The sequence below is a fragment of the Sprattus sprattus genome, assembly GCF_963457725.1.
Source record: "Sprattus sprattus genome assembly, chromosome: 12".
In the NCBI taxonomy this organism is placed as follows: domain Eukaryota; kingdom Metazoa; phylum Chordata; class Actinopteri; order Clupeiformes; family Clupeidae; genus Sprattus; species Sprattus sprattus.
In genome coordinates this window covers 28,360,905-28,376,838 of record NC_137910.1, presented here as the reverse complement: position 1 = coordinate 28,376,838, position 15,934 = coordinate 28,360,905, and the positions used below count along the sequence as shown (strand labels likewise).

At 39.7% G+C, this 15,934-nt stretch overlaps 1 protein-coding gene across 2 annotated transcripts in view; it reads left to right on the top strand.

Moving 5' to 3' along the window:
* Positions 1-15,382, top strand: part of parga (poly (ADP-ribose) glycohydrolase a) — a 49,700-nt gene extending 34,318 nt beyond the window's left edge. For both annotated transcript variants that reach the window (XM_080849278.1, XM_080849277.1), the window contains 5 exons: positions 5,306-5,384; positions 10,987-11,095; positions 12,198-12,303; positions 13,618-13,746; positions 14,375-15,382. In XM_080849278.1, the coding sequence (XP_080705404.1) occupies positions 5,306-5,384; positions 10,987-11,095; positions 12,198-12,303; positions 13,618-13,746; positions 14,375-14,547 (596 nt within the window). In that variant the 3' untranslated portion in view covers positions 14,548-15,382. The remainder of the gene's footprint in view (positions 1-5,305; positions 5,385-10,986; positions 11,096-12,197; positions 12,304-13,617; positions 13,747-14,374) is intronic.
* The last annotated feature ends 552 nt before the right edge of the window (positions 15,383-15,934 follow it).

The following is a 15,934-nucleotide window of genomic DNA, read 5'->3' as shown; positions in this document are numbered from 1 at the left end:
TTTCTTCTTTCCTTCTTTCACTCTTCTTTCTTTTCTTCTTCCTTTCTTAACCTTTGCATTTCATGCACTGGTATTTCCTTCAGGAAATGCATTTTCTAGTTTTTTTGTTACCGTTTCGTGATTTCCACTAAGACAAAAATAGTTCTTCACGCAAATAGAACTTTAAAGTTTCAGGTGTTACGTAGAAACCCATTACTTGCTGACTTCAAGTTACAAGAACCTCCTGAAGAGGTCTGAAACATGCAAGGTCTCATTAACTATCCTAGCTTAGGGAACCATCATCTTAGTTAGCAGCTGCTAGTGTGCGTTCATATGAATATGATATGATATTTCATGCCATTTAAGGTTATTTTAAAGTTTTCTTTGCTAGCAACTAGACAATGTAACAACCAGGAACACCATTTACTGCATAGCTGGAAGCAGCATTTCATTTCTCAAAATCATCTCACCAATAAAAGGCAGTCTAGGGTTCAAAGCAGAGATGGGGACTTGAGTCTGGGACTTGGAGACAAGTCGCACATAAGTGACTTGAGAACAGTGACTTGAGACACATACTCTTGATCAATGCGTTATCAACATAAAGCATGCTGGATCGCAAATCAAACTTGATCAAGCAAATGAAAACACATCCAGATAGGTCAGTCACTTGGAAATGTAAAGGTTTATGTTGGCACCTATAGATGGTTAGCAAACACGTTTAGCTCAGCATCAGCTATGTAACTTTAGCTTGCTACTGTCTCTATAACTTTGCTTGCCACATTTGTTCAGAAACAGGCAAGTGAGTCCTTTTTTCTTTACAGTTTTTCTCAGTAGCCTTGGTACATCTCTCAAATCATCCTAAACATTAAGTTAGTAAGTGCACAAACGGTACAACACACAATAGATTATCTGCAAGACCGTAACTCTCTAAAATGCCTAGTTTATGTCTCAAAAGCAAATGATCACCTCAATGAATATGTCAATGCCACCAAAATGCAAGACCTTGTGCCATGTTTATTAAATTCTGATAAATCATTTGAGAACCAACTAATCTTATCCAGTGGTGGTCGTGATGATCATAGACATTTCACATTTCTTCACTCTTGCTTGGTGGCTCATAAGGTTTTTACAGGTTTTTTTTTTTGTATTGCATTGCAATAGCCTGTTTAAGGAGTCATGTACCAACCAACTTATCAATCTGTGAATTCCTGTGCTGTTCTTCTTATCATACTGGATGGCATACAGCAGATGATTGAACACTCATTACAACTAAGGGCCTGATTTACTAAAATGCGAGCGCTGCTTAATCTGCGTTCGCAAATTAACGCACAATGTTTTTGCGCATTTTCCCTGGTATTTATCAAACCACATCTGCGCTGGGCACTGTTTGCTTACTCCACCCTTTAAAGGACCTGATTTACTAACATTGATTTGCGAATGCAGCTTGATCTGCGCCTTTGCCAGGCGCACATTAATGCCCGCATTTTCTGTGATATTTATCAAGCCAGATCCTGGGCAATCATTATTTAGTGGATTGAAGGTGGGACTGTTTGCATGTGGGTGCAAGCAATGGTTCCAATTACGTTCGGAAAGTTTGCGATTTCAAAAAAAGTCCTGTTTGATGTCTCTAATTTATGCTATGGCAGTGGGGAAATGTATTGACCAGCGCACCGTAGTAATGCGTCGAGTACCTGGGTGAATATTTGGCTGAGTGAAGGCTGAGATATGACAACTGCTGATGCTATAACTGTTTGAAATGATCCGATGCCAAAATTTGTAATGTTGTCCTGAGTTTAACAACTGATGGAATGGAATGTGATCTCCGGTTGGAGGCTTCGATGTCTCTGATCTGGTTCAGAAGTATTGCGTGGCTGGTTAGCCTGTGCCGTCTAATGATTTGTGGATCGCTTAACTGAAAAAGTGTTATACCAGTTGAAAAAAATATTTCTGTGCGCTGTCTCTGTATATATCTTCGCCTTGCTCTTATAACTGGTGCAATATCAACGTTTTCAGACTCAATGGAAAATGCGCTTCCTGGTTAAGACGTGCTTTTAGGAGGCGGAGAATTATCCCGCAAATTGAGACGTGCGCTCGACAGGCAGTTTTAGTAAATACCACGCAATACATCATTAGGCGCACTTACCTTCTCTCCTCCCATTAAATTGCGCTCCATGCCCACGTTCCACCCAGGTTTCCACCCACGTTTCCGTGCCCAACCCTGTTCACACCCACAGGCGTTAATATGCGCTGCGGCCCCTTAGTAAATACCGTTTTATGTTTACGACCGCTATTTTACGCCAGAAATGGGCGCAATCCTGTTAGTAAATCAGGCCCTAAGAGTCTTGACTTGGACTTGGGACAAAAAACTTGAGACTTGAGCTCAAAGACTTCAGACTAGACTTGTGAGTATCTCTGGTTCAAAGTGATCACAACCACTTGCAAGTGATGTTAAATGGATTCATATAGACATTAACGATCCTGTGATAAATAATGGGTACAAATTGAAGCAAGGGCTTACTCTGATATCAAAGTAGCGAATCAAGTCCCCCCTACCCCTTGCTCTTCTCTAACGGGTAAATCCAATGGTTGCGATTCCCACTGCAAGCGTGTCAGAAGATTATCGTCAGGGGATCGATTAACAATTCAATTTAGACCTTTAGCATCCATTCCAACACTTAATAAACCCTCAATAAATGGTTTTCCACCTGCGGGGAGGGGGTGAAGTATTTAAGCTTGAAATGCCCATCCCTACTTAATTTTGCAGCACTTCGTTGCCAGTGATTAGATTTCCCCCTGCCATAACCCCCTGAGACATGTGTTCTAGTGGCAACCTTGAGAAGAAGGCTGTATAAGGGCCCACTACAGGTTCTCATCCCCTCTGCACCGAGACCCTGCCTACAGCACTTCTCTCTCTCATTCCCCAGAACTAGATTGCAACATTAAATGACTACTTGAGAGGTCGCTCCAATAATGGACAGTTAGTCTGTCAGATTTAACGAAATATTCATTTTGTCATCCCCAATTTGAGTCGATTGGCACCCTCTATCCCCCGTTGAACATCACGCCGCTGGTAGGAGTGGAGTTGGCAGGGCGAGCACTCCAGGTCAGGCACAGAGTGCTGGATTTAATCTTGTGATTGCTCCATGCTGGACTGCCTTTGTGGAGACAGTCTCAAACCCAGATTTGATTACGCTGAATAAAGGAGCGTTTTGCTGATATTTCAGATCCAGAATGCTTAGTAAGTGGGCTGTGTGGTCATAACACTTCAGCATATTGGTTTGTGGATCAAAGCCATGCTTCGGGCTCTTGAGGGAGTTATGTCCCATTTCCTTTTTACGATGCTCTTCTATGGCTATAAATGAAAATGATAAATTGACTGGTGTCACCAGTGTGACAGGACACTAACAGTTTGTTTGGCCGCTATAGGGCGAACTAGCCTAAGCCACGGAGATCTTGAATATATAAAACCAGTTGATGTGTCTTTCAGTGTTGGGATGCTATCATTACCTCAGTCTTCAAACCCCTATCAATCTCTTGTGTTAGAAGAGATTAATGGAGACATGCCCCTCTCAGAGATTCATTAGGCTAAGTGGTTAGCTTGTTTATCTCAAAATGTGTTTGATGTCATACTTTATTTACTGTCTTAGAACAGCTGATCTTTTCTTTCCCTTTGCAAAGGTTGATTGCCATAGTAACTTGTATTTGGCTTTAACTGCCTTCAAATGCCTTTAACTGATTGGTTCAGTTCAGTTTCCAAAGCTGACCATAATGGCATGTTGGATTGTTGAGTGGTCTATAAGAGTGCTCATGTTGCTGCTAGTAATGGCATTTCAAACCATGCACGATGGCTGTGCTGTTGGTACTTCAGGCTTCATACTAGGCGACTAACTATCTATTACCTGCACCTTCAGTTAAGCTGAGGTTAGACAGATTTTTAAAAGACTGATGTATCAATCTTTGCATACAACTTTCTGTTGGACCATTTGTACACACAAATTGTGAATGGAGTTATCAAACATAATGTACGCCCAGTCTCTTCATAAATCTGAACGTGAATCAAATCAGCGTAAAATGATGTTTAATGTCCACTCCCACAGTTATCTTTGGTATATCAGTGGGGATGGGTCGTGACACACCTTATATTGTACATCGACATTAGCATGTACATCGTACAGGTAAACCTCCCCATGGAAGGTGTGTCTACGGACAGACTTTAAATTCTCTTGCTGCTCGTCCTGCGGGTTTATTAGTCGTGGAATCAGCTGCTATGTGGGTGACCTCTTTCTTCAGAGTAAGGGCTAATATGCTAAATAAAGCTAAATTAGAGGACCGCTGGGGGAAGGGGACACAAATGCACCACACAGGAGGTGGGAGTAAAGCAGAAGACACCATTCTGCACATATTATAATAGGGTTTGTGCTCAGATAGTGCAGGTGCTTGACTGGCCTGCTTGCAATTGTAGACCATAAATATACCCATAGTGGTGTGCAGAGTAACCATTTTTGATGTTAGAATATTCAACAGTGGCCATGAAGAGTTATTCAGTTATTCGTAAAGCTACAGTAAGCCAAAGAGTGCATGAGCCAGAGCCCACTTCCGCTTGGGGGAACAAATGCTAACCATGTTTTTCTAAAAGCTATGTTCTTCTACAGTATATTTCTGCATGACATCAATTTCAATCGGGTTTATGGTTTTAAAGCCTGATTTCCATGTGAAATTACTTATTAAATTACAACCATTCAAAAAGTATATAAGTATATATAACCCCCCCCCCCCCCCCCCCCACACGCATTGTGTTACCCCCTGGTTTGAAATGCGCCGTATAAATAAAGTTTGATTTGATTTGATGAAGCCACTTAGAAAAGTTGTACACCAATCATTGTACTTATTGGGATGCACTTGGTCTAGGTTCTGGATTTGTGTCAGACACGACCCCTCAACAATGGAACAGATATGAGACATTATCTCCTTAGATGGAATTCCATATGGTCTACTGCCTACTTACAAATGGCAGGGCGTGCCTCCAAAAACAAGGAATTCTACCTTTATGTATTACCTGGGTGGAGTTATGTGTGCAGTGGACTTTCTGCCGCCTGGTCAATGTCCTCCCTCAATGCCAGAGTAATGATGAGGTCTTTAGCATGTGACTGTAACAGCTAATAAAGGGAGGAGTGTTTATGCTGTCCCACTGCTGGTCTGACTGAGAGATGTCCATACCTTCTTTTTTTGTTTGTTTGAAATAAACAACCTTGATATTTGTGTTAATTTGTAGCTGTGTGTCAGAAATGAAAATCTTAATACTCCATAGTTTTATTATGTTTTACAGGTACAGAACAGTACAGTAAGTACTCTGGCTATGCTGAGAGCTACAAATGGAAAGAGAGTCACAAAGATGAGACACCAAGGTAGGCTTACAATCTAATACATAGTGGTGAACATTTGGGTCTTGTAGGAATACATGGCACATTTTACTTTGTCATTATGGAAGACTAAATGTGACTGTGTTTAAATTCAATTAAAATGCTTTATCAACACAATGTTGTTTTTCGTATGTGAAAGTGGAGGAGAGAGAGTGAGATACCCATTCACTCTTTATCTGGCAGAGTAACTGTGCGTCAGGGACGTGCACAGGAGTGGGCTAAGGTGGCTCAGGCAACTGCCCATTTGCCCTCCTCAACTGAAGGTGCCCCTCCGAAGGAAATATATACAGTATACAGTATTTGCGATCAGGTGACAGGGGTGTGGCGGCAATGGTTATTGAGAGTTTAAAATGATATTTGCAAAATTTGCGATCAGATGATGGGGGCGTGGCAGCGGCGGTAAGTAAGAGTTTAAAATGTTATTGGCAAAATTTGCCATCAGAAGACGGGGGCGTGGCAGCGGCGGTTAATGAGAGTTTAAAATGATATTGGCAAAATTTGCGATCAGATGACGGGGCGTGGCAGCGGCTGTGACAAAAAATGATGTGTTGTCCCTTTTTTCCAGGGCAGTTCTGCCCATCAAAATTCCTGTGCACGTCCCTGCTGTGCGTGTTACTAACTACCAGGTGGCAAAATACCAGTATAGAATGCATCTAAGTAATTTTGCAAAGTCAGTGTATAAGCCATGGTTAATAGTTGGGAAAGTAAAGTATATTGTCTGTGTTGCTTTGAGAGTCACCAATGGCCGGAACTATATTCCTTGTATGTGTAAACATACGGCACCACTGTTGATTCATTAATGCTGATCTGCATTCAATGATGGTAACCTGAACAAGCTAACTCAGTAAACCATAATTACAGTGCATGAAATGCCCTGTATTGTTATTCCTAGGCTTCTTATTACAGTGCATGAAATGCCCTGTAATGTTATTCCTAGGCATTTTCTTCTTCTCCTTCTTCTTCTTCTTCTTACCTTTTTCTGCGATTAATTCAGCTCGAACCGCTTAACTTAGAAACTTCGTTCAAACTTTGTCGCCTAGGTCTTGTAAAGGACACTTATGCTATGTATTTTTCACTTTTCTAAACTTTATACTTTTTAAGATATTGAAGAAAAACGAATATCAATTTTCCCATTGACTTACATTGGGCCATTATGACATCATAATAGGGTCTTTAAACTGGCTTGCACCTGTGCTTCACTGACACCTGCGCCAAATCAAAGGAACCTCTTCTCTGTCCCTCTCAATTTAACTGTAACTAGGAACATTAAGACACCTTCCATTCTCTACTTTTTTTTCTCTCCATCTCTCCATCTTTCTCTCTATCCCTCTCAGTCTACTTTCTCTCACACTCAATCTCTCTTCTTCACTCCATTTTTATCTCCTTTTTTCAATATTTTCACTCTCTTTTTCTCTTTATCCAAAGCCACTCTTGTTCACTCTTCTTTCCTTCTTCCACTCTTCTTTCCTTCTTTCACTTTTCTTTCCTTTCTTCACTCTCCTTTCTTCTTTCACTCTTCTTTCCTTTCTTCTTTCCTTCTTTCACGCTTCTTTCTTTTCTTCTTTCATTCTTCAACTATTCTTTCCTTCTTTCCTTTCTTCACTCTTCTTCCCTTTCTTCACTCTTCTTTCTTTTCTTCTTTCCTTCTTCCACTCTTCTTTCCATCTTCCACTCTTCTTTCCTTCTTTCACTCTTCTTTCTTTTCTTCTTCCTTTCTTAACTTTTGCATTTCATGCACTGGTATTTCCTTCAGGAAATGCATTTTCTAGTTACAGTGCATGAAATGCCCTGTATTGTTATTCCTAGGCTTCTTCTTCTTCTTATTCTTTTTACCTTTTTCTGCGATTAATTCAGCCCGAACCGCTTAACGTAGAAACTTCATTCAAACTTTGTCGCGTAGGTCTTGTAAAGGACACTTATGCTATGTATTTTTCACTTTTCTAAACTTTATACTTTTTAAGATTTTAAATAAAAACGAATCAAAATTCTCCCATTTCTTTTCTTCTTTCCTTCTTCAACTATTCTTTCCTTCTTTCACTCTTCTTTCCTTTCTTCACTCTTCTTCCCTTTCTCCACTCTTCTTTCTTTTCTTCTTTACTTCTTCCACTCTTCTTTCCATCTTCCACTCTTTACGTAGAAACTTCATTCAAACTTTGTCGCGTAGGTCTTGTAAAGGACACTTATGCTATGTATTTTTCACTTTTCTAAACTTTATACTTTTTAAGATATTAAATAAAAACGAATCAAAATTTTCCCATTGACTTACATTGGGCCATTATGACATCATAATAGGGTCTTTAAACTGGCTTGCACCTGTGCTTCACTGACACCTGCGCCAAATCCAAGGCACCTCTTCTCTGTCCCTCTCAATTTAACTGTAACTAGGAACATTAAGACACCTTCCATTCTCTACTTTCTTTTCTCTCCATCTCTCCATCTCTCCATCTTTCTCTCTATCCCTCTCAGTCTACTTTCTCTCACACTCAATCTCTCTTCTTCACTCCATTTTTATCTCCTTTTTTCAATATTTTCACTCTCTTTTTCTCTTTATCCAGAGCCACTCTTGTTCACTCTTCTTTCCTTCTTCCACTCTTCTTTCCCTTCTTCTTCCACTCTTCTTTCATTCTTTCACTTTTCTTTCCTTTCTTCACTCTCCTTTCTTCTTTCCTTTCTTCTTTCCTTCTTTCACGCTTCTTTCTTTTCTTCTTTCCTTCTTCAACTATTCTTTCCTTCTTTCACTCTTCTTCCCTTTCTTCACTCTTCTTTCTTTTCTTCTTTCCTTCTTCCACTCTTCTTTCCATCTTCCACTCTTCTTTCCTTCTTTCACTCTTCTTTCCTTTCTTCTTTCCTTCTTTCACTCTTCTTTCTTTTCTTCTTCCTTTCTTAACTTTTGCATTTCATGCACTGGTATTTCCTTCAGGAAATGCATTTTCTAGTTCTTTTTACCTTTTTCTGCGATTAATTCAGCTCGAACCGCTTAACTTAGAAACTTCATTCAAACTTTGTCGGGTAGGTCTTGTAAAGGACACTTATGCTATGTATTTTTCACTTTTCTAAACTTTATACTTTTTAAGATATTAAAGAAAAACGAATCTAAATTTTCCCATTGACTTACATTGGGCCATTATGACATCATAATAGGGTCATTAAACTGGCTTGCACCTGTGCTTCACTGACACCTGCGCCAAATCTCTCCATCTTTCTCTCTATCCCTCTCAGTCTACTTTCTCTCACACTCAATCTCTCTTCTTCACTCCATTTTGATCTCCTTTTTTCAATATTTTCACTCTCTCTTTATCTCTTTATCCAGAGCCACTCTTGTTCACTCTTCTTTCCTTCTTCCACTCTTCTTGCCTTTCTTTTTTCCTTCTTCCACTCTTCTTGCCTTTCTTCACTCTTCTTTCCTTTGTTCTTTCCTTCTTCCACTCTTTCCTTCTTCCATTCTTCTTTCCTTCTTTTACTCTTCTTTCCTTTCTTCTTTCCTTCTTTCCTTTCTTCTTTCCTTCTTCCACTCTTCTTTCCTTTCTTCTTTCCTTCTTTCACGCTTCTTTCTTTTCTTATTCCTTTCTTAACTTTTGCATTACATGCACTGGTATTTCCTTCAGGAAATGCATTTTCTAGTTCAGCTCGAACCACTTAACGTAGAAGCTTCATTCAAACTTTGTCGCTTAGGTCTTGTAAACGACACTTATGCTATGTATTTTTCATTTTTCTGAACTTTATACTTTTTAAGATATTAAAGAAAAATTAATACAAATGTTCCAATTGACTTACATTGGGCCATTATGACATCATAATAGGGTCATTAAACTGGCTTGCACCTGTGCTTCACTGACACCTGCGCCAATGTTCCAAGGCTCCTCTTCTCTCTGTCCCTCTCCATTCAACTCTATAACTAGGAATTTTAAGAGACACGTTCCATTCTCTACTTTTTTTCATTCTTTTTCTCTATCCCTCTACTCTCTCTCGCACTCCATCTCTCTGCTTAACTCTTTTTTCTCTCCTTCTTTCAATATGTTCCCTCTTCACTCTCTCTTTACTGTCTTTATCCAGAGCCACTCTCCTTTCCACTTTCTTTCTTCCACTCTTCTCTCCTTCTTTCCTTTCTACTTTCTTTCTTCCACTCTTCTCTCCTTCTTCTTTCCTTTCTTCTTTCCTTCTTCCACTCTTTTTTATTTCTTCCTCTCTTCTTTCCTTTCTTCTTTCCTTCTTCCACTTTTCTTTCCTTCTTCCACTCTTCTTTCCTTTCTTCTTTCCTTCTTCCACTCTTCTTTCACTCTTCTTTCCTTCTTCCACTTTTCTTTCCTTCTTCCACTCTTCTTTCCTTTCTTCTTTCCTTCTTCCACTCTTCTTTCACTCTTCTTTCCTTTCTTCTTTCCTTTCACTTTTTTTCTTTTCTTCTTTCCTTCTTCCACTCTTCTCTCTTTTCTTCTTTCCTTCGTCCACTCTTTTGTCCTTTCTTCTTTCCTCCTTCCACTCTTCTTTCATTTCTTCACCCTTCTTTCCTTTCTTCCACTCTTCTTTCTTCCACTCTTCTCTCCTTATTTCCTTTCTTCTTTCCTTCTTCCACTCTTCTTTATTTCTTCCTCTCTTCTTTCCTTTCTTCTTTCCTCCTTCCACTCTTCTTTCATTTCTTCACCCTTCTTTCCTTTCTTCCACTCTTCTTTCTTCCACTCTTCTCTCCTTATTTCCTTTCTTCTTTCCTTCTTCCACTCTTCTTTATTTCTTCCTCTCTTCTTTCCTTTCTTCTTTCCTTCTTTCACTCTTCTTTCTTTTCTTCTTTCCTTCTTCCACTCTTCTCTCCTTTCTTACACTCTTCTTTCACTCTTCTTTCCTTTCTTCTTTCCTTCTTTCACTCTTCTTTCTTTTCTTCTTTCCTTCTTCCACTCTTCTTTCCTTCCTTCACTCTTCTTTCCTTTCTTCTTTCATTATTTCACTCTTCTGTCTTTTCTTCTTTCCTTCTTCCACTCTTCTTTCCTTTTTCACTCTTCTTTCTTTTCTTCTTTCACTCTTCTTTCCTTTCTTCTTTCCTTCTTCCACTCTTCTTTCCTTTCTTCACTCTTCTTTCCTTTCGTCTTTCCTTCTTCCACTCTTCTTTCCTTTCTTATTTCCTTCTTTCACTCTTCTTTCTTTTCTTCTTCCTTTCTTAACTTTTGCATTTCATGCACTGGTATTTCCTTCAGGAAATGCATTTTCTAGTTCCCTTTGCTGTATTCACAGTTTAAAAAATATTCTTGCTGATTTTAAAAATGGCGTTTGTTGTTTTCCACTCATGTCGTGTTTAACCTGAACTGCTGGCTTCACATAGCGATTTCAGGGCCGCACTAAAGTATCTACCCCAGAGTAAGCACTTATTTCTCTCCCAAATTATCACTGAAAGGGGTCCTACTATTGGGTCAAAACATGCACAAAGGTTCAGGGCCCCTAAAATGGCTTGGTAGTTCCTCTTCCTGTAATCTGTCCCAGCTGTCTGTCTGCATGTTTCTGAGATTGTAAAGAGCTAATACATTTTTTCATTTTCCTCTCCCTCATTTTCCTCTCATTCATTTTTGCCGTCTTCTCATGTCACCTCCTTCATCTCACTTAGAGATGACTGGCAGAGGAGATGCACTGAGATAGTGGCTCTGGACGCATTGAAGTACAGGCACTTTCTAGAGCAGTTCCACCCTGACAAGATGATCAGAGAGCTCAACAAGGTAAGCAAAGCAATGTGTGTTAGAAGAAGCATGCAGCAGCTCTGAGAGTGTGGACCGCCATATCCCTCATTCAGCCCGCTAGTGTCCAGTCTATTAGTGTCCAGTCTATTGGTGTCTATGAAACGTATGGTAAAAGCTTTTCAAATAAATGTGTCTTTTAACTGTTCTTGTCAAGATGTGTTTGCACTCATAACTTTTGAACTGCACGGAGGAAATGAACGCAACAGTATGCAGGGATGTACCACTTTTTTGAGGTATGTTTTCATAGCCAACTAGTGTGCAGTTTCCACCATCTTCAGATTCATGTGAAGGACCAGTAGCTGTTTGGGCTATGAACATGGCATGCCATGGCTAATGGTGTGGAGGTCTCTGTGGGTGAATGATGGTGGTTACCCGGCCACTGGCGTGAACAATATGGGTGCCGTTCATCTTCCAAAACTGCTTTTGACGTCTGTCTTAAATCGTCATCTTAAATCGGACCCTGTAAACACACAGAGCATAACACAATCCCTTCAGTTTTTTGCGTTTCTGTGATCAGAGAATTTGATGACATTTTTCCGCAATGCAGCATATTCTATTTACCGCATGAATTGAGCATTAAATAGCAGAAAACAATCCCTGATGTTAAATTCAACTTCTCCTGATGGTGGTATAAGGTTATGCACAGTCTGTCCTGCTCATGACCGCTGCATTCATCAGTTACAGCCCCAGACAGGATGTCAGTGTATATTGTTGATGATATTTATTTAATTTACAAATACGATTTAGAATGTTCCTTCCACACTGTGGAAAAGGACCGGTAATAGTCCAGGTGCTTATTTGCTTGAACAGCTGAATGCACCCAGCACCTGTTAGAGACACTGATGATGAATTGTACATTGATGTGTTTCTGACCTGTGACTGCAGTGAGCATGGCCCTCACATAGTGTCAGTATTACTTGAATAGACCTCTGCCACATAACAGAACCTGCACTTTTTGCACAATCTGAGTTTTTATACTTTTGGAGATATTAGCTTTGAGTCTTCAGTCAAAATTGAGGGAATTACTTGGTGAATTATCTGCCAAGCTAAGGGAATCCCACCTGTCTGTTGTATCCCATAGGCATATTGTGGATTTGTCCGCCCAGGAGTGAACAGCCAATACCTCTCTGCTGTTGCCACAGGAAACTGGGGATGTGGAGCATTCAGAGGAGATACACGACTCAAAGGTTTGAAAATGAATGCATTTTTTGGGGGAATTAGATTCTGTAACTGTGACATACATCTTAGCTGTGAGACCTTTTGGCTTAAATGGCCAAGGTGCTTGGAGAGGAAGGGAGTCATCTCCTAGTGAAGGTGCTTGGAGAGGAAGCCAAATCAGAATGATGGACTCCTCGGAGCTTTGCTGTGCCTTTCATTTACTTCAAGCCAATTTCTCCACTTTCTTCTTATTGTTATTAGCCGACATAAACTAATCTTTTCCATTTACGAAACTGGTTACTGATTTCTTGAGCCACCCTATGAGTGATCTTTATGAGTTTGGGGGTCTATTTATTTATTTATTGGAAAAGAGGGCTACAAAATACACAATAAATATTACAGCACTTTAATCAGCACTTCCCCTTTGGTGAAATGATGTAAGTTATTTTTAGCACCTGCTAGTTTTGTGCTGCAGGCAACACTCATTTGTCTCATCAACTTATTCATTAGTCTGTCATCACCATCAGTCCCTTTAAATATTTAAACTCTGGAGAGTTTTCATTTGATTCTGTGACAAAGACTAAATTCCTTAATAGGCCTGGTTACCCAGGGACTATTTACTTTTCAGATTGAGTTTAGATAGAAAGGTGCCCTGTTTTTCCTTTCAACGCTAGACACTATTCATCAGAATCGACTCCTGTTAATGTAGTCTTCAGCGTGACCATCTAGCACACAGCATGTCATAGATGCCAGTTACAAGTTCCCAACTGAACAAATGTATTTGTATCGTACATATATGCTAAGATCAAATGTGTACAGTGGGTGAATATGTCAGCAGTGCAGTGATATTTACAGAAAGAGCCACACTGCTAAACTCATATTCTTCTGTCATTGTGCTGTGGATCAGCCTGCTTCATTTCATTCCAATCTGCCTCATCTAATGAGTGTTGATGGACATTATTTGGAACAGTAAAGAGAGGAGACCCAACACCAATCCATGTGCCTCTCTGTTCAGTTCCTCATGACCAAGTATGGGATCTCCACTGAAATAGGCACTAGCTGTGGGCAACGAGACATAGGAAGACATACTCATACCTCTGTTTCAAGATTAGAATATTGTGACAATTTCCACTCAGAACTTGACACTTATTCACAGTTCTTTTTTTTAAGTTCGCCTTGAGCATGAAGGTGGCCATAACTTGCATGCCTTGCCTTGAGGGGAGATGACTGTTGACGACTTTGGTTTCCTCAGCCTCTAATGAAGGCATCCTTGGAAAGAGTCATTGTGTCTACCCAACAGCTTTCTTGTTTGTTTTGATGACCAAGTTCTCTGTGTTCTGTAGCTTTGCTGCAGCTCATGGCAGCTGCTGAAAGTGGACGGGACATGGCCTACTTCACATTTGGGGACGCTGACCTAATGAGGGATGTGAGCGACCTGCATACATTCCTCACGGACAGAGCCGTGACTGTTGGTAAGAACTCTTTACACTAATTCTTCTTCCTTCTTTCCTGAGTGTCATTTGGTTGGTATTACATACAGAAACTTTGGTTTGTTGTTGAAATGCTGTTAAAGTTTTGACATACTCTACCTTAATTCTGTGATTGTTGGTGTGAAAAGCCATTTTTTGTGATAATGATTTTTGTTATATTCACCTAAAGGAGCTTTCTCAGCAGCCGACACCTTGCCTTTTCCCCACCAAAGTGCCAAAGTGAATAAGTGCTAGCTATGTCTTTTTAGATGTCCTATATTGTTGTTGGACAAGAAACAAGCAGAATAGAATGCTCCAATGACAACAAAGTCCTGGGTTTGTTTCTCAAGGATCACTCGCACAGCTAAAGGTTATACCTTACCTGGACTGTTCAATGAGATGGATACATCTGGCAAATGAATAAATGTCACTGACCAGTCTATGGATACCCTTAACAATCTCTTGAACATCTGGCTGTTGATGAGATCTTTGATTCGTGAATACATGTCACCATTTTCCTGTCATGATACCTTTACAACTCCTGACCCTGATAGATTTGTCCCCTGTCATCTCTCTCTCTATTTGTCTGTCTGTCTGTCTGTCTATCTACCTACCTTTGTCTTCTTCTCAGGTAAACTGTTTGGAGAACTGAAGCAGTATTTTAACGTGGTCTGTAAGAACTGCACTGGGCCCATGCCAGATGTGAGTTTGTATGGATTTCTGTATGAGAGGCTCAGCTCGGATCCTGAACCCACTGAACCCAGTGAGATCACAGCTACGACACCTGGCCCACCTACAGACTGAGTTCAATACAGGGATCTACAAACACTTTTTGGCAAAATGCCTGAACACTTTCTAAGTTCTTTCAATGTTATTCTGAGATGTAGTCTGCAGAAGCACAGTATGCCTTGTCTTCTATTATACTAGCAGATATAGCACTCTGAATGAAGCTCCAAGTGTCCTACAGCTTTGACAGACATAGCAATAGTACAATAAATCTTGGTTGCTGTAATGTCATTCTTTTTGTCCTGGCACATTCTGAGATTTTCTTGTTTGTTTCAGATAGCACTGTGTAATCTATGGTGGCCAAATGTATTGCATGATCTTGTGAAAATGGTCAGTTGAATGAGACAGTAGGGCACTGCTGTGTGTTGATGTTTAGGTTCCTTACACTCAAGGAAATAATTCAATCTTGCAATAGGTACGTGGAGACAGTATGTTGTCTACTGAGATGTTCTGTGTTATTCAGTAATATGCATGAAAGCTACACCCCAGCTACAGACTACAGTGGATCATGGTTCCATGGGGTTCAGATCCCAAGCATAAATCAAGCCTACACCTTTTTCCACATATAGTAAGATGTGGTATTACAGCATTAAACACTGTTATCAATATAACTTTCCCACAACTACAGGTCTGCCATATAAATTATTCTGTCCTTTTCATATATGATGACCTTTTCATATATTTCTTGCATGAAGTTTTAACAAGCTATCATAATGTTTTTTTTGTTTTCTGTACTTAATTTGTGTTTTTATGAAATGGACATAGAATATTCATAATTTGGGATTGATAATAGGGTAGTACATATGTTCTGTATTATTCATTGTACAATTATTTGTTAATTGAAATATTACTATTAAACAACTGAAGCTGCTCAACCTCCGAGTATGAAGCTGCCAGTATCAATGTTATTTTTATTCTTTGGCATGTATTTATTTTGGTCAAACTGTATAGAACAAAGAACTCTGTTTTATAGGAATAGTTCAATGATACTGCATGCTCTTTGTTTAAGCCTGTATCATGAGGCAGTCATTAATATGCATTCAGTTTATCTGTTCAACAAAGTTCAAATTTAAGGGTATTTTTTTATTTGGTTGAATTTACCCAAAGTAAACATCTGGGAGGATATGTTTAATATGGATCCTCTGCTGAATGATGTAAACTTGAGAGGCGTAGTGTAGGTTTATAACACATTCATGTTAGTCCATGTATTGTAAAAAAAAAAAATAATAATAATACACTCGGTACACAGACCTGAGGAAAATACGCAATCTTGGGACTTCAGAACACGGTCTAAACAAATCACTTTAGGCTCCATTGTACTGTTAAGGCATACGTGTGTGTCTGTAGTACATGCCTGTCTGTTAGTGATCTATTCATTATAGTTTAACGTGTAGATAGCGCGACA